The sequence below is a fragment of the Salvia hispanica genome, chromosome 3, assembly GCF_029641045.1.
Source record: "Salvia hispanica isolate PSC_SH4W2 chromosome 3, Shi_PSC_v1, whole genome shotgun sequence".
NCBI classification, from domain to species: domain Eukaryota; kingdom Viridiplantae; phylum Streptophyta; class Magnoliopsida; order Lamiales; family Lamiaceae; genus Salvia; species Salvia hispanica.
The window spans coordinates 7,148,984-7,167,891 of record NC_142694.1 but is presented as its reverse complement, the minus strand read 5'-3'; the positions used below and the strand labels follow the sequence as shown (position 1 = coordinate 7,167,891).

Here is an 18,908-nt window from a genome sequence, read left to right as displayed (position 1 = left end):
GCAAATTTAAAACTCAACCTGTTAATTTCACCAAAATCAAATATAAATATAGCAGTAATTGTATACTATTAAATTAAAGCTCCTTTGTGCCTGGTGCTTGTATCAGTGCTGCTGTCATCAATTGGATTTGATCTTGTACTTGTTGGGAGATTGATTTTCTTTGCTTGTTGCCTCTTATTTTGCAAAAGTAGGGAGGAAATAATTAGGTGTTTCTATGGGATCATGCTGACCTCCAACTAACTTACGTATATATGAAACATACGTGATGAAACATTAAAAATTAATTTCCACTAATTTAACTAAGTAGGAGTATATATTTATTAATTACATTTACATTTCTCGTATAAATGATTATTCAAACCTCCCAAAACTATTATTTTATATATTGTATAGATTTAAGTATCATGTGCTTATAATTTTGATAGTTTTTCAAGTTGTCGAGTTTCTGTCATATCCAATCTCGAGCCGACTTATATATTTTATCATATGGATGAATATTAGAAATTGGATAATTGATTAATCATGGTTGAATGGGCACGTGATCTCCTATCACTTTCTTGCAACCAAATTTGGTAGCCTTGAATATTGGAATTTATTGATTCTATTTTCTATTATAACTAAGCTTTTAGCAAAATTAAAACTGAATCAGAAGCATCATCATTTCAACCGCTGACTCTATACTGTTTTGCTATTCAATTCTTAAAGATAATAAAATAATAAGATTATTATGGAATAAAAACATAATATAAGGTTACATTTACCCCGCCACCAGAATATACCCACGGGCGTACGTTTTCAGTGCAGTCACGCGCCACTCCTCCACAAAAACTGAGTAATTATCACCCTCACATATCATTTAAAGCCTAATTAGTTCCTGAACTTACTCCTAAATTCTGTGATTTATCTGATAAACCTGCGTTAAAGTTTTGATTAATCAGTATTTATTGGAAGGAATCCGAATCGGATTCTGGAATCCAAATTCGTCTTCATCATTGCCGGATCATCACAGACAGTGAGACAGGTCAGATTGCATATTCAGTTTCGCGGTTTATTGTTAAGAGTTGAATAATTATGACTAATTAGTACTTTGTCTGGCGGGATCGCGCCAATTGTTGATGATTTTGGCTATTAACTTGTTGCCTTGTATCGCAATGTGGAGATTTTTTGTTCACTATTTTATATATACTCCTAGTTTAGCTTGAGATTAAGAAGCAGTGTTCGATGGGGAGGAATGAAAAGTGAAGAAACTTTTTCCACTCATTTTCACGGCTGGGAGAAGCAGCTTTAATTAGTTCAAATTTTTTTGTTGAAGCTTCGTTAAGTTGAAATAGTACAGTTCCTGTTAATCACAATAATATCAGTGCAAACCTGATAATTCTATCCCTTGGTACACGATATGTTTTTTTTAGAAATCTTATTCTTGTGTTTTCGTTGTTTCAAGGATATCATTTCATGCTCAAGTCTGCTTTGACATGTTTTTGCTATCCTTTTTTTTGGCAGATTTGTACAGTATGCGCGCATTGATGCATAAATTACTCAATCATAGACTGTTTTTTGTTAATGCCATCACTGGATGAGAGTGGCACATAGAAGAATTTGAAACGTTCTTGGCTGTTTCTTCACGAAATGCCTGTAACTGAAACAACAGTCGCAAATGCTCTGGATAATTGCAATATATTCTCTGTTGAAGAGATAGTCCAGCACCCTTTACCAAGTTATGGAGTGCCAACTGCAATTAGTTTAGCCCCGATGATTGTCTCATAGCGTACTTGTTCAGCCAGGATCAAACCTTGAACAGAAACTTGTTTGTATTTGATATCAAGAGTGGGAAACATGATCTGTTCTTTAGCCCACCAGATGGTGGTCTCGATGAAAATAATTTATCTGCTGAGGAAAAGTTGAGAAGGGAGAGGTTAAGAGAGCGAGGCTTGGGAGTAACACGCTATGAATGGGTAAAGACAAGCCCAAGGAGAAAAAGACTTATTGTGCCTATACCAGCTGGGGTGTGTTCCCTGACATCTTATATCTTGTTCATGTGTTATGAAATTCATCTTAATGGATTTTCACACTCTAATTTGGTGAAAGGGAGATCTTGAAATATTCATGTCATGCGTTCACTCTGTATTTCTTCTCTGATTAGGATTGGTCTATGAAAATTATATTTAATTAGCAAATCAGACATTAATGTCAATCATAAAGCCTTCTCCGTCATTTGATAGATAAAAACTGGTTCTTTTTTTGGAATAATTTGTGAGATTTACAATAATACTTGGGAATATGAGCTTTCAAATCATATTGGTTGCAGCCACTAGTGAAAGAAACCATAGAGTTTCTTCCTTTATTGCAGTTTTCATACTTTCTTGAGGAAAATTTCTGATGGAACATAAATTATATAGCATTAAATTGTTGTTATTTTCATAATTTGGTTAAATTTAGTCCTGTACATGTTCTGTTTGTTTCCTTATTTAACATATTACAGTTTTTTAAAACCTAAGGTTTCAATTACTTATTATGAACTAAAGCACGACCTCTACATGTGAGCAGATCTATAGTCAGGAAAATAATGACAAGACTCAACTCCTGATCCCGAGTGCCTCTGGTTCGCCAGTTATAGACCCACAACTCTCTCCAGATGGAACCAAACTGGCCTATGTGAGGGATAATGAGCTTCACGTGTCTAACCTTCTGTACAACGTGTCAAAGCAATTGACTGTGGGCGCTGACAAGAATGCTATTGTAAGCATAAGGTTCCATGTATACTGTGTTTAATCCAGTCTGTCTCTTTGTATTTGTGCTAGTTGCATCACTGAGTACTAGGTGTATACATCTAGCAAATCGTATTTATGTCATCATAGAGGGAGTTAGAATTTGCAGTCACCCCCTTTGTATTTGGAGTTATATGTTAATTGCACAAAATTGACTAAGTTTTTTCTGTTGCTATTTCAGACACATGGCGTTGCTGAGTTCATTGCACAGGTGGGTTACTGTTGAAACATGTTGGGGGCAGTCTTTCCTGGTTTGCGTAACATGTCTACCTTTCCCAACATGACTTTGCTAACTGAGATACTCCATATCTTTTCTGGCTGTAGGAGGAAATGGATCGGAAGAATGGTTACTGGTGGTCATTAGATAGCAAATTTATTGCATTTACCAAGGTTGATTCATCAGAAGTACCTCTATTTAGGATAGTGCACCAAGGGAAATGTTTAGTGGGCCCAGATGCACAGGAAGACCATGCATACCCTTTTGCTGGTGGTCCAAATGTGAAAGTCCGCTTGGGAGTTGTTCCTGCCACTGGTGGACCAGTTAGTTGGATGGACCTTCTCTGCGGACGAGAGCCAGCAGAAGACGATGAATATTTGGCAAGAGTTAATTGGATGCACGGAAACATTCTTACAGCTCAGGTGTTGAATAGAACCCATTCTAAACTGAAGATCCTCAAGTTTGATATCAAAACTGGCCAGAAGGAACTAATTTTGCAAGAAGATAGTGAAACTTGGATCAATTTGCATGATTGTTTCACTCCTTTAGATAGATTACCTGGTCGATCATCTGGAGGATTCATTTGGGCTAGTGAAAGAACGGGATTCAGACATTTATATTTATACGATTCTCATGGAGTGTGTTTAGGACCTATTACTCAAGGTGATTGGATGGTTGAGCATGTGGCTGGTGTAAATGAGGCTACTAAAATCGTATATTTCACTGGAACCTTGGATAGTCCTTTGGAATCGCATCTTTATCAGAAAGAATTGTTCCCAGATGGAAGCCGTTCCATACAGACTCCTGTAAGATTAACCCATGGAAAGGGAAAACATGTCGTTGTTCTTGATCATCAGTTGCAAAGGTTTGTTGATATCTATGATTGCTTGGGTTCACCTCCCAAAATCATGCTATACTCATTGCTGGACGGAAGCTTCATTGCATCAGTTTATGAGCAGCCCATCAACATTCCCAGGTTTAAGGAACTCGCACTTGTGCCTCCTGAAATAGTTCAGGTGAAGGCTAAGGATGGAACCACCTTATATGGGGCACTATATAAACCCGATGCTGCAAGATTTGGACCACCGCCTTACAAGACAATGGTTCACGTATATGGTGGTCCCAGCGTACAGCTAGTCTGTGATTCTTGGATAAACACTATCGACATGAGAGCTCAGTATCTCAGTAGTAAAGGCATATTAGTTTGGAAGGTTAGATTTTTTGTTTCGCTTTTGAAATATCCAAATTTTGAAGTTTTGGGTTACATCTATTGTGCCACTTATTATTTACTTTTGGAATATATTCTTTCTGCGGTCCAACACCAAGCATACTTTAAACGCTTTCATATGCTCTAGATTTGTCACTTGCTTTATACAGTTTTTCTTTATGAGTTTAACTTTCTATAAAGGAAATGATAATTTGATTAATTCCTTATTTGCATTGCTGTTCCTTTTTTCAGATGGACAACAGAGTAACTGATCGACGAGGACTCAAGTTTGCAGGTCGCTCAAGCACAAATGCGGTCAGATTGATGCTGAGGATCAACTTACTGGAGCCGAGTGGCTCATCAAGCAGGGGTTAGCTAAAGAAGGCCACATTGGACTGTACGGATGGAGTTATGGTGGATATCTCTCAGCGATGGCACTCGCAAAATTCCCCAAAGTATTCAAATGTGCAGTTTCCAGTGCTCCTGTGACATCATGGGACGGATATGACACATTCTATACAGAAAAGTACATGGGATTGCCCTCTGAAAATGAATCAGGCTATCTACACAGTTCTGTCATGCATCACATTGACAACATGGAAGGCAAGCTGCTCCTGGTGCACGGGATGATCGATGAAAATGTGCATTTCAGGCACACAGCGAGGCTTGTCAACACGCTCGTGGCTGCCAGGAAGCCTTATGAACTTTTGATATTCCTAGACGAGCGCCACATGCGTCGTGGACTTAGGGACCGTATTTACATGGGGGAGAGGATCTGGGATTTCATAGAACGGAGTTTGTAGATATATCTCATTCAGCATTTGACTCAGAGATGAAGCTGCTGTGTTGTCCAGGAAATTCTGGTTTGTCGATTCGACCAAGCTCGTTGAAGATAGAGTGACTTCCTAAACTTTTTGTTTAAACCGAAGTGAAATGAAAATCTGGTGGTGTACATAGTTGATGAAGTCTTGGAAGAGAAATTAGTTTCATTTTATATCTCCAAAGACAAGAAACTGATAATAATAGTACTAAAATAACTGGTGATCCAAGAAATTGTAAAGTTGGGCAGTATGTAACTTGACAAAGACATGCTACTTGCAGCATATTTTTGAGGTCAACTTTTTCGCTAATGATATAGTTACACTTGATGAAGTCCAATGGTCCCGCTCCATCAACCCCAATTCCTAATCTTTATATAACCATCTGTCGCAATCTAAATAAAAAATCTTAGGTATGACACATTTTTTTTTATCGTTATGTAATTATTTATCGCACTCTAAATCAAAGAACATCATTCAGATACGACATATTTCTGATCGTTATGTAATTATTTGTTACACTCTAATTCAAAAGAACACCACCATTCATTTGTTATGAATATAAATATAGAACAAACTAAATTGAATAAAAAAAGTTAAAAGTATCTCATTTCTTCAAAAAAAAAAAAAACAATCAAAGTGCTTTCTATTTTGGAGAAAACTATTTGATCACAAATATGGCCAAATAACATCACTTTTCTTTTTCCTTTCATTTCCTACTACTATTTCTTATATTCTCATCCAAGTTTCTAACAACTTGGAGATCAAGTTTTTTCCAGATCGCTGTTTAAATTTCAAAAACATTAAAGCAAAATCGAAAATATAACTTAAACAAAAAAGAAAAAGAAAATGAAACTCAACGGTGGAGAGTTAAAAATGAAAAATAAAATTATAAAATACTAAAAACAATATAGACCGTTGAGTCTCAACATTTATCTTATTCTACAACAATTTTATCGATCACTGCTAATTTTATTTTATCTATTTAACCATAGTGAAGTTCTAGAACTTCTAACGGCGGAAATCCGTTCAAAACTTAAAATTAGAGTAAACAATTGTGGGCTCCACTTCCATAGCCAGTTAAATAGCCCAATGGCTCCCCTATGCTCAAACGGCCCAAAAATTTCATAGGAAATTTAATTATATTCAAGTAATTTCCCGAAAATTTACACGCATTTGAGTTGATCGTGAGAGATGAACGCGGAGAAGTGGATTTGACTAGCGTTGTTTCTGCATTTCTGTTCCAGTTCATCCATTCATTGCTTCAGTTTTGGCTCGGACTTTCATTTTTTTTCTCACTCAGGTTAGAGATTCGATTTTTTTTTTTTTAATTTCGTGTTATACGTCTTCTTTTTAATTATTTGTGTAGTCATTTTGATTTGGAATTGTCTGATGATTCTTGTGCAATGCCCTGGTTTTCTGATGTTCAATTGCTGAGAATAAAGTCTGATCGTCATTTCTCCTTTTTTAATTAGTTTAATTTTGTGTTCTGCTTTTTAGGTTTGTTTAAGTGATTTAGTTGAAATGTTTTTAGCTGATAGTGGAGTGGTGAGTCTCTACATTTACTTTTTCGACATTTCTTTTAAATTTTGTAGGCGATCTGGTAGTAATTAGGATTCTTTCATTGCGACCTGGTTCTAGAGGGCATTGGAAAATTTGGGGTTTATTTTGTCACTTAATTGAAATTTATTTGCACAGATCGTTTCAGGAAAGTGTTTGTTCTTGATATTTTGATTGGTAATAAGTAGTGAAAGCTTGAATTTTTGTTGAATAGGGAGAAAGATTGTGATCTTCTTGGGCTACAATGTCGATTGCCAGCGTAGCTCTCTGTCCTGTTTATGAAGACTACTGGAACTTCCCAGGGCGTGTCTCGGGGCAGCGTGGCCCGTGGTCGACTGACTCGATCTTGATCTACCTAACAGTTGGTGGTTCAGTGATTCCTATGAGGGTTCTTGAATCAGATTCAATTGCTTCTGTCAAACTCAGAATTCAAGGTTGTAGAGGGTTCTCCGCAAAGCAGCAGAAGCTCGTTTATGATGGGAAAGAACTGGCAAGGAACAATTCTCAGATGCGGGACTATGGTGTGTCTGATGGAAATGTGTTACATCTGGTTGTCCGCCTCTCTGATCTCCAAGCCATCACAGTTAGGACAGTTTGTGGCAAGGAAATCGAGTTTCGTGTTCAAAGAAAAAGGAATGTGGGGTATGTGAAACAGCAGATTGCTGAGAGGGGTCATGGTATTTTTGATCTCAAAGATCAAGAATTGCTCTGTGATGGTGAGGAGCTTGAAGATCAGAGGATCATAGACGATTTATGTAGGAGCAATGATGCTGTGATTCATTTACTGGTTCGTAAGTCTGCAAAGCTCAGGGCTGTGCCTGTTGAAAAAGATTTTGAGGTCTCGATAGTAGCATCAGATGTAGAAGAGAAGGTAGGTGATAAAGTGAATAGGTGGAGAAGGAGAAGTCAAACTGAGAAGCTTCCAATTGTTGCTGTCAATCCCTTGCCACGAGAGGTTCCAATAGAACCACTGATTGTCAACCCTAAGATCGTCTTGTCACCTGTGATTGAACAACTAATTGATGAGACTCTTAATGGGCTAGAAAAGGGTAATCAACCTATTAGATCTTCCGAGGGATCAGGGGGTGCTTATTTCATGCAAGATTTATCTGGTCAGAAATATGTTTCTGTTTTTAAGCCAGTTGATGAGGAGCCCATGGCTGTAAATAATCCTCGAGGCTTACCCTTGTCCCCTAACGGTGAAGGTTTGAAGGAAGGCACACGAGTAGGGGAAGGGGCGTTCAGGGAAGTTGCAGCATATATTTTGGACCATCCAAGAGGAGGTCCACGCTCAACTTGTAGTGATGAGAAAGGCTTTGCTGGCGTCCCGCCTACAGTCATGGTGAAGTGTCAGCATAGCACATTCCACTACTCAGAAGGTTTTGACCGTGCATCGAGTAAGTTTGGGTCGCTTCAGATGTTCATGAAGAACTGCGGTAGCTGTGAGGACATGGGCCCTCGTGCTTTCCCTGTGGAGGAAGTTCACAAGATATGTATACTCGACATCAGGTTGGCAAATGCAGACAGACATGCTGGCAACATTCTGATTCAGAAAGATGCTGAGGGTCAAATTGTTCTTATCCCGATTGATCATGGTTACTGCATGCCTGAGAATGTAAGTATATTTCTGTTCTCCAATTTTTATTTAATGTTGGATTATGAATATTATTTGAGAACATGTTCATATGTTTATTGGCATGCATCCATTTTGATGACCTGATCCTGGCACAGTTATTGAATTTCTAGGCACCACATATGATTTATTTTGTTTATTATTGTTCAGCTAGCTTCATACCTCCTAGCTATCTGTCGTACATGTTTCGCTCCGACCATAAATCTATATATGGAGTTTGGCTGAACCATGACAATATATATCTGGAGTTTTGACTTGCTCGTGCTTTTTTTGTAACAAACATAATTCCAAAGCGCTGGGAGTAGCAGTTTCAACTATGGTGGTTGTGCAGATCATAAAATGGGAATTTTTCATTCTGAGTTTTCATGTTCGCCAATTACCTTTATCCTTCCATTTACGACTATTATGCACTGCAGTTCAAAGATTGCACATTCGAGTGGCTCTACTGGCCTCAAGCTCAGGAACCTTTCACCCCTGATGAGATTGCATACATAAACTCCTTAGATGCTGATAAAGACATTGAAGTTCTGAACTTCCACGGATGGAACGTACCAGAAAACTGTGCACGCGTCTTCCGCATCTCCACGATGCTTCTGAAAAAAGGTGCAGAGAGAGGGCTGACTCCCTTTGCCATCGGAAGCATCATGTGCAGGGAGACAGTTAAGGAAGAGTCTGTCATCGAGAAGATAGTTGAGGAATCCGAAGAATCTGTGCTGCCTGGAACAAGCGAATCAGCATTCCTCGAGTCTATCTCAGTGATCATGGACCGTTACCTTGACGGCCTCTCCCCCTAATCGCAACAAGAAGTATAGAAACTGTTGATGTGAATAGGATATGGTTGATGGATGGCCTTTGTAAACTTACAAGTGCAGTGTTGTCATCACCTTTTATCGTTACAACACGAGTCGCTGGTCGTCAGTCAGTCGTCACTCCACCCCCCGTGGAATGGATTAGTGACTTTTATCAAGAGGATGAACATTTCAGTGTGTGTGTATGGTGTGTGTCATACTAACATATATAGTAATGACCTGCTTTTATCTGAGTGAGTGTGTGTGAACTTGCAGCTTATAAGGTTGTCTACATATGATGATGGAATGTTTTTAATGATAGTATTAATCCCATATATTCAATACTTGTCTAATATTCCACGCAAATAACGTTTTTATTTGTCTGTTATAGAGTTTTTAACTATGTACATTTTCAATAACAATAATTCAATACTAGTATCTAAATAATGTAGCATAGCTCTTATTCGGTTCATAAAATTTGCTTCGATAGGGTTTCAATCAATGTTGGCTGAGTTGAATTCACAAAAAAGTTGAACACAACTCACAATTAAGATATATAGCAAGCAACTAGATAGAGCTATTTGCTCTCTATGTTGTCTCGTTTCCCTTGAATGATAGCATTATCACCAAGCACTTGGTGCTTGGTAATATCTCGAATCGCTAATATTTCCAACTGACTAGTTATTGCTCGTTAATATTGATATGTGCTCGGAAGATGCTCGTTAACTTATGCTTAGTATTAAATGTTTTTATTGTAGTGGATGGAGAAAAGCAAAAATTGCTGGTGACAAGATTTTGAGCATTATGATATGTCAAGAAATTGAGGAGCATATTGAAGATCAATAGCCCTACACGAATTTTGCCAACTACTAGTATACAATAATGTAGAATCATAAATCATAAAACATAAACATATGCAGTTTGTTTAAATTGAAACTTGAGATATTCATTGGATAAGATATGAGGTGCAATCTAATTCTGAATTCTCTGTGTATAAACAATAATGTGTGTGATTAGGTAGTCGGCATCTTTAATGTCAATTTGACTTAGGTTTCTTTCTATTGGTATACTATACACTAACAATATAAAGGCTGTTTGAATCAAGGTCAATTTTGCATCAATTAGTCTGCAGAGACATTTATGCATATAGATTTCCATTTGTTGAAAATAATTATTATAGGTGTAATAATATTGCATGATGTACTATTGAAAACTTATTTACTTTAGTGGTTTCAATAATCAACTGCCCTGTTGATAAGTTTTTTTATTGTTTCAATATGATTGTCTATATTATTATACATGTGAATGATTAAAAATATATGTCCTTCAAAAAGAAGCATACTTAAGACAACTTTATACAGTTAATTCCTACACATAGCTGATGATCACGATTTTTTTTTGGAAAATTTTGTGATAATTTAAATTGAAAATGACTTAAAAAGAACTTCAAAGTACTATAAATGAATGTGAGTGAGTGGATTAAACAAATTTACACAGTTGCATATATTTAGTAAAATAAATACTCCAATATGATCAAATAGCACTACTTATCATAAACATTATAAACCATGACTTTTGATGAATAACGTTCGCCTACAAGCACCTCTTGAGCATTTATGTATAATGTATTTGTAGTTTTTAAATAACGATTCGTGCAACATTTAATGTTTTAGATATTCATATATGGAGGTGCCACTGCCAATAATGGGCGTGGGCTAATAATACTCCACTCATGTTTTAATGCACATAGATTAAATATTTATGTCATCATAAATACGAAAATGCATACACATATATGCTTATAACACAATTATAATAATAAGCTTGTTCTTTATATCTCATTTCTCACAAAAAAATGAAAATAATTCGCGGCTCTTTGATCACAAAGTTGCACAGTGGATGCGTCTCTTTATAAGATACTATATGATATTGAGTTTGAATCTCATTAGAAATGAGAAATTATAAATTTATACGTCCATATCATATTCATTGATTTAATGGACTTGTTCATTTATTTAATTATGTGCTTGTTCGTCATTTTTATTTCTGCTTAAAAATTCAATTATCACCATATCCATACTATTTACATAATTATGATATATAGGAAAAACTTGTATACAATCTCATCTTTTATAGTACTATGTATAATAGTAGTAAAACATATGGGGACATGACAATAATATCATAGCCACACCTATGTCTAGTGATTCACATGGCCCCTCTATTATTGCACAATTCTTGTGGATCAAATAATTCGTTGGTCTAACTATTTACTGTCCGACTCATTAATTTTTGAAATCCCACCGACACAAAAGAATTCCAACCATTCATTACAAATTTCAACATTCAATTATCTGTGATTTCATTGATCAAACTTTATCACAACAAATTAAATCTATATTGAATTATTGATCAGCTCTGTGGGATCAGTTTGAAATTCAATGTAACAGATCACTATAACATCGCAACATATATACACAAAACCCCTCAAAGAAAAAAATAAAATAAAATAAAAGATTACTATATACCATATAGAAATCAGAGCCTATTTTCAAGGCAAATATTTTCCTTGTACACTACACAAACACTTAAAAATTTTCTACGAAATATTATTTTCATTATCATTAATATTATTCAAGTTGTTAGGCCAGCCAAGAACGCCACCCCGGTGGAAGGCAGCCACGACGACCCATAGATGAACTGGGCCACCGTGAACTTGCTCGCCTCCTCCACCGCGGTTATCACACGATACCCCGGCCATTTCACGCGCTGCCCAATCGCGCCCCCAGGGCCGTAGTTCATGTACTCCCCATAGTACAATGTGTCTAGTGCAAATGTTGCATTCCACTCCAACCACCCTCTTGGGTGGATGTGGTCCCCAAAGTAGGACTGCAAGTACACCGTCCGCGAGTACAGCTTCCATGGCCGCCCTAGGTACGTCGGGTACGCACCCTTCGCCGCCTCCAAGTCGGGCTCCGCTATGATCCGGCAGGCGTGGATCGAGATGCCCGTGTTCTGATTAGGGTCCTTGCGGTTTTGGGCCGTGATGGTGTTCTTCTGGCCCGGCAACGGCTTCCGGGCGTGGATGCTGCAGTTCTGGAACACGACGGCCGCGTTGCCGAAGATGAAGTCCACGGTGCCGTAGATGTCGCACTCCCGGTAGAACTGGCGCTGCGAGTGGACGTAGAGCGTATCTTGGTAGCCAATGACGTTGCACCGGTAGATGACGGCATGGTCCGCCCCGACGCGGAGGGCCACGGCCTGGTGCTTGCTTGGCCCGGCCCAGTTCTCAAATGTTATATCCCTTGCAATGAATCCAGTACCAGTTGCAGCTACATTACAAAGAATACAAGCTTTAAATACATATAAACAACGATATAGCTAACATTTGATCATCTATTATTATGTCACATTTTATACAAGGAAGAAATCAATCATCCCACCCTATTATGTAGTAGTAGGAATTATCTTACACATTTTCAATTCCACCTAACATCTTGTCCATTTTTATACACACTTTATACCAACTTGTTTTGGCTAGACTTCACATTTCAACTTTGAAATGTTTTTAGCCACCAATTTTCAATTCATAGTTTGCATGTGAAAAGCTTTAACAATGACATACCATGACCCACCAATACTGTGAGGACCTGCTTTATATTTATATATGGGACAAGAATTTGGTGTAATAGAGGATAAGATATCAAAAAATAGTAGTACTATTAAATCATATAACTAAAAGGAACGTGACAAGTGAGAAACAATATACACTACAACATGAATTGAGCATTCCACCCACTCCAACCCCCACCCCCACCCCACCTGCATTTTCTTTTCCATTTTGAATCTTAGTTTAATCAACAATGAATATCAGTGAAATCAATTGCATATCTCTCTCTTATGTCACAATGATCAAAGCATTATGCTTATTTCATTTGGTACCTAACTAATAGTATAAAAATAAATCATTTGATACTTGATTAGTTTAAAAAATACACCAAATGATCTTTAAAGCATATTATAAGATGAAAAGCGCTCTCCACTTAATACTTAAATGAAGAACTAACTATAAAAAAAAGTAGAGGATAATAGGTTGAGCTCATCATTATTTACCGACAAATAAGAAGGTTAACGGTCAAACTCAAACATATGCAATTTAAAATTTTCTTAATTCTACTTAGTAAAAAGTATATAGACTTGATTACTACTGGTTTAACAATCATAATTGAAACTTTTCCATCCATAAAATTGGGTGACTAATTTGCAAACTATCATTCCAAGAATTTGAGAAGCCTACCACATCTCCAACCTCCACCAAGAAAGCAATTATTGTGGACAGCCATAAAAGCTCCAATAGAAAGGGACAGTGGGAGGGGGACATACACTAAGACATAGTTGCAGGTGAAAGTCCCCAAAAAATCATAGCTAAGATTAAATAAATTAATAGTACATCTAGTAGAAGATTTGGACAACCAAAGAAATTTTATCAGTATCCTATGTTGGAAAGTTGCACTATTAAGAAATGATTGATTACAAGGACATGAAGAAGAGCGTGCTGTTGAATTGTCCTAACAAGACAGCAACCTTATGGAGAGACGTCCATTTTTATGCACAATATATATGCATGTCCAAGAAAATTGTCACTGTCCAAACTCAAGGATATAGGCATATACTTACTTGTTTCAATACTTTAGTGCATATCATGTGTATAAAGCTATATATAAACAGCAATGTACTCGTCACTTGTGAGTTGTGGCAGTGTTTTGTTGACAATGCTAAAATAGAAAAGTGATCAACCTTGTAATAGAGGACTTGGATTGTTGTAGTAATTAAGACTAATCTAGAACTAGTTTTACGCTCTAAAAAAAGTTTCCCCTGCCAATCAAAGTTTATATACCAAGATAGTGAATTTCTTTTTTAATTTTATCCCTAGTAGTATTTGTAAAACTGAAAAGGCAAGAGTTGAGTAAAATGGAACATGTTTAGTAGTACTTCCTCTGTTTCATAAAATAAGCTTAGTAAGATGTGGCATGCATTTTAACAAAAGAGGTGGGTATATTATGAGAGCACTCCCAATGCTCTCCCTAAAAACTCCCTTATTTCTCCCTAACTCCTGCCACATCAGCGCCACATCAGCACCAAAATTTATCCCCAATTTTTAGCCAACTTTTAGCCAACTGCTCCAATGGTTTCTCCCTTATTTCTCCCTTATTTTTCCCTAACAAAAAAAAAAAAAAAAACGCTGAAAAATCGCCGAATCGCGCCTACAGTGGCGGTGATGATTCGGCGATGAATCGGGAGTTGGCGTTAATTCGGTAGAATTAACGCCGAATTATCGCCGAAACACACCCAACGGCCGGCGATAACTCGGCGATTTTCGGCGAAAAATCGCCGAGTGTTATCGCCGGACCATTGGGAGTGCTCTGAGCGTGCATTAGAGATTTAGAGTGGATAAAGTAGTGGTTATGTGATACAAATGGTAAACAAATAGGTTTATGGATATACACTATCAATTTTTTAGGAATGGTGTATTAAACAATTTCATTATGGAATTTTAAAATTTGACACTCGTTCAAAGAATGACGGAGTATATTAGTGGAATAGGAAATCCAATTATGTTAAAATCATATTAAAAGAGAAAATAATGTACGAGAACTTCAAGGGCAGATTAGTCAAATGACAATTAGTAAGTAATTTAGACAAGAATCTAAAACATAAAAGCTAGGCATGACAGCCACGTGCAGTTTGACATGCTTTTAAATCCGAGTCCCTACTAATTACGTTCATATCTTTATCCAAATAGATAAAAAAAAGTTTAATAGTACTACTTAATAAGGTAAATAAATGGGGAAGAAAAGAAATTTTACCAAATCCCGCGGTGTGGAATGTTGTCATATTATCTTGGATGCTCTTCCCTGTTGAAATGACTGTCTTGCCCTTACCGTCCCCAATGAACATTATGTTTGTCTTCTTTCTCCCCACCTTTAATATAGTCTCCTCATACCTATAAAATATGAAGGATATTATTTGTTAAATAAAATATAATCCAATACATAAGAGAATGACATGTCCAAATATCACAAATACTCCTCTTTGAAATGTACTAATCACTAGGAAAAAAATGGATTACTCGAACACAGTCACGTGAGAAAATAATTACTACTACTCCACTACTAATAAAATCGTTCCCGGGAAATAAACAAAGGAGATGGATAAAAGTGTAATTTTATTACTACGTAAAAAAGGCAATTTAAATGGTAACCGACCACAGACATGTGAACTTACCTTCCTGCCCTCACGTAGATGATAAATCGGCGACTACTGTATTCCGGCGCCTTCTTGATCGCCTCCGTGATCGTCTTGTACGTGCCGTTGCCGTCGTGCGACACCACTATATCGGCGTTGATCGCCGTCACCGGCAAGTCCAGCAGCTTCCTGTCCCTCCGCGACAGCCACACCGGAAAATGCTTGTGCGCCTTCTCGCCGCCGAGGAGCCTCCTCCGCCGGTTCTGTATCGGAATGCCGGAGAAATCCTCGTCGCCAGCGGCCGCAGCGTATATCGCGAGGCAATTGCTCACCAGCTCCGACAAATCCTTCAACCGATCCGTCATCTGATTCTTCACGTAGCCGCTCAGCTCCGAGAATCCGTCAGTGCAGGTGTCCTGGTTCGTCAACGACGCGCTCAGCCACGTCAGCACATCCTGCGTCGATCCTCCGCCGCTGCTTCCCGCCGGCGCGACGGTGGTGAGCGATCGCGCGAGGAGATCCACCGAATCGTCTAGAAGCTCGAGGCAGTCGTCGTATGCTGATCTGTTTGGGGATTTTTTATATGATTAAGATTGTTTGCATGTCAATTGGGGGTAAAATTAGGTTAAATTGGTACCAAATTGAAAGAGAGGTGGTGAAATCAGACCTGACGCGGGGATCCATTTTGAGGTTGCTGATCTCGGCGACGGAGTAGAGCGCGCGGCCGAATTTGCGGAGGGTCATGTTGACGGAAATGTGGACGAGGTCCTTGCCGGAGGCGGAGGCGGCGCCGGGGAAGTCGAGGAGCGAGTTGACGCAGAGAGTCGGGTAGCGAGTCCTGCCGCAGGCGTAGGAGATGGCCTTGGAGGGGCGGCGGGCGTGGAGCGCGGCGGAGGAGGCGCCGCTGGAGTCGTCGACTCTGTTGCGGACGACGAGGGCGACGAGGGAGGCGGCGACGGCGGAGGCAGCTAGGAGCGTGGCGGCGAGGAGGAGGAGGAGCTTGAGTCTGGACTTTTTGGGGGCGCGGGTGGGGTCAGGGGTTAGGCTACGAGTTGAGGAGCCGCCGCTGGTAGGTTCGGGTGGTCCGAGCCTGCCGTATTCCATTTGGAATAGCAAAATGTGAGAATGTGATTGATGGAGTTAGTGATTGAAGATTGAGGTGTGTGTGTAAGTGTAAGTGAAGGTTGCATAAATATATGGTGACTGCATGTATATGTAGATTGTAGACTGTAGAGAGAGTGGGGATGATATCCAACTGTCCAAGGGAATTAGCTGGATGCTACTTAAGCACCAATTTCTAGTCATGCTGTTTAATGACTACCATAAGACCTGTGTAGAATGATTAATGTTGAATCTCATAAATATTTTATTCAAGTTCATTGTGTAAATTTCAAAATTTTGTCATTTTACCTATAAAAGAAAGCAATGCCATTGTTGAGATTATTAGTAAAATCTTACTTAAACCAACCACGTAGATGGGCAGAGCCTGTGCTGTCTGAATGACGTCAGCATGAGGTCCTGACTTTTAGATTATAGTCGCAAAAATGTTACTGTATCTTACTTTGGTATAAGGGGGTACTATTATAAAAGCCAAACACCTTTTATATCAAGGTTTTCATATATCTTAAATCAATTATTATAAAACTGTTGACTTAATATGATTTAATTGTGTTATTGACTTAATATTATATATTGTGACATGGAGTATTATTATTTTGATTAATCCAATACTATTTGATGAGTGATGACTTATAAGCTTCTTTTTGTGTGAAGGAAGAAACATAAGCCATAAGGGTTTAAGACTTAAGAGTCAATTAGGATAAAGAAAAAGAAAGGACAAGGGTTTCTTAAATTTAAAAATGTATAGCTATAATTGAAGATTTTTTTAAAAGATAATAATGAAATCTCAACTAAAAATTAATGGTGTAGCTATTTTGGCGAAGAATATAGGCACGGACGGTTATGATTAGGATATATAAAGGGAAACAACTACAAATCCGATGACTAAATAATCAAAGGTTAGTCAAAATTGGTTTCAATAATTAGTACTCTTATTACTATACACTTATGACGGGTCCCCCTCCCAAAAATATTACTCACCAAAATTTTAAAAACAAAAGGCTTGGATTTAAAGTCATGCTTATATATCTCTGGCTTATATGTTCGGTATTAGCTAGATCGGATATTAAATGGCCCACTTTAATTGGAAATGGATTTTAAGAAATTGCGCAAATTGCAAAATAAATCTAAAAATATGGTCAAGTTCTTGTCAATCACTAACTTTTTAAAATCTAATAAATAAATTAAGAAAGATGCAAATTTGCAATATCTACCACATTTTCAGTAAAATACTATGTGTCGTCTCCGGCGAAATATGCGATGATCAATGTGTCAACCAATTTTAAACACGTAGAAAAGTGATATTACTATGTTGACTCACTTATCTAGGATGATGTATATATTTATGTGGTGGTTGTCGTGTTTACGATCGGCTGACATACGATCTCATGTGTTAGTATTTTGCTGAAAATGAGGTAGAATGTTTATTATAATATGAATCTATTATGATTTATTTGATAATTTTGAGTAAAATATGAATTTTAAATTTATATATACATTTTATAATAGTAGTACGTACTGTATAAGTTACTAGAGGGTGTTGTTTATTTAAGAGATATTAATAATTAAATTAAAAAGCTTGATTAAATTTTAGCAGGTCAAATAAAGTTTGAAAATGAAATGCTAAGTCATGAAGAAAAAAAAATGAAAATAAAAATTCTTATTCAATAAAACACGGCATCTTGAACAATATCGATCACCAAAAAACGACGTTGTGTGCACATATAAAACATGCAATTGCAAAAATATGAATCTTTATTTTCAATACTTACGAGGGTAATTAGAATTTAACAAAATTTTATAATTTAAATAAAAAACTATTTACCCTTATTTTTTTTATTGAAAGTTTCTGCAACGTTATAGAGTTATAAAAAATTACTACTATAAGATTGGCAGTCACGAGAAAAAACATAATGGCGGTTGGAGGTTTGTTTCTACGTGCAAATAATTATTCAATTCAAGGAAAATTACATCATATGTTAGCTGGTAAATTAATGTCAAAATATTGGGGTTATATAATACAAAGAGCATTGATTGTTCTCGTTGAATTATTTTACATAGACTATAGTCATTGGAACGTTACATTTCCACTTTATGGCTGATCATAAGGTTTGCTGTGTACAATTTCAAACCAACTTGTAGTTGTATTCTTCTCGCTTGTGTGTTACTACTTCGTTTTTAATATTAAAATGCAATCAATTATAACAAAGACATATGAAACCACTCCCTTATTTCTGTATTTATTAAATTTTTTTGTTGATATAAATAAATTTCATTTTTTTAACTTTATGCAATATATTATTGACTATAACATTTTCATACATAACCCAAATAAACTAGGTGCGCCACTAAGATATAAGATGTCACGAATAATCAAGTTGATGTAAAAGCATGAATTAGCTAGCTAAGCCAGTGGCCCAAAAAAAATTATTAGACTTACCAAAAGTTTCATTAGTGCATGCATGCTGACAGTCTTAATTAATTCCTTCTCTAATTTCACTTAATGCCCGTAATATGAGAACCCAACATATGTTATCAAATTGAACCCCACCCGA

At 37.2% G+C, this 18,908-nt stretch overlaps 2 protein-coding genes and 1 pseudogene across 4 annotated transcripts; 2 read left to right on the top strand and 1 right to left on the bottom strand.

The window, feature by feature from the left end:
- The first annotated feature begins 1,503 nt into the window (after window positions 1-1,503).
- LOC125211424 (uncharacterized) lies at window positions 1,504-5,307 on the top strand (annotated as a pseudogene). Its single transcript, XR_016136489.1, has 5 exons — window positions 1,504-2,003; window positions 2,545-2,736; window positions 2,947-2,976; window positions 3,090-4,193; window positions 4,442-5,307. The product of XR_016136489.1 is annotated as an uncharacterized LOC125211424 (transcript).
- An 809-nt stretch (window positions 5,308-6,116) lies between these two features.
- Window positions 6,117-9,341, top strand: LOC125197982 (phosphatidylinositol 4-kinase gamma 3-like). Of its 2 annotated transcripts, none has more exons than XM_089066307.1 (3): window positions 6,117-6,310; window positions 6,782-8,182; window positions 8,351-8,748. In XM_089066307.1, exons 2-3 carry the CDS (start codon window positions 6,812-6,814, stop codon window positions 8,423-8,425), a joined length of 1,446 nt encoding a protein of 481 aa, XP_088922433.1. In that variant the 5' UTR covers window positions 6,117-6,310; window positions 6,782-6,811; the 3' UTR covers window positions 8,426-8,748. The 2 variants fall into 2 exon arrangements, with proteins under 2 accessions (XP_088922433.1, XP_088922432.1); XM_089066306.1 differs by having other exon boundaries at window positions 6,118-6,310; window positions 8,617-9,341.
- A 2,147-nt stretch (window positions 9,342-11,488) lies between these two features.
- Window positions 11,489-16,523, bottom strand: LOC125213121 (putative pectinesterase/pectinesterase inhibitor 34). The gene is made up of 4 exons (XM_048113487.2): window positions 15,902-16,523; window positions 15,274-15,798; window positions 14,856-14,992; window positions 11,489-12,320 (listed from the first exon to the last, which is right to left on the bottom strand). The coding sequence occupies exons 1-4, from the start codon at window positions 16,336-16,338 to the stop codon at window positions 11,623-11,625; spliced, it is 1,797 nt and encodes a 598-aa protein (XP_047969444.1). The 5' UTR covers window positions 16,339-16,523; the 3' UTR covers window positions 11,489-11,622.
- Window positions 16,524-18,908: the final 2,385 nt, after the last annotated feature.

What these genes read in the sequence shown, in the direction of transcription:
- LOC125197982 (XM_089066306.1), top strand. Translation starts at nt 6,812, where the DNA reads ATGTCGATTGCCAGCGTAGCTCTCTGTCCTGTTTATGAAGACTACTGG. An exon ending in GTTACTGCATGCCTGAGAAT is followed by an intron (nt 8,183 to 8,616) that starts GTAAGTATATTT and finishes TATGCACTGCAG; the next exon opens with TTCAAAGATTGCACATTCGA.
- LOC125213121 (XM_048113487.2), bottom strand. Translation starts at nt 16,338, where the DNA reads ATGGAATACGGCAGGCTCGGACCACCCGAACCTACCAGCGGCGGCTCC. An exon ending in AAAATGGATCCCCGCGTCAG is followed by an intron (nt 15,799 to 15,901) that starts GTCTGATTTCAC and finishes ATCCCCAAACAG; the next exon opens with ATCAGCATACGACGACTGCC. An exon ending in ATTCCACACCGCGGGATTTG is followed by an intron (nt 12,321 to 14,855) that starts GTAAAATTTCTT and finishes TTTGTAATGTAG; the next exon opens with CTGCAACTGGTACTGGATTC.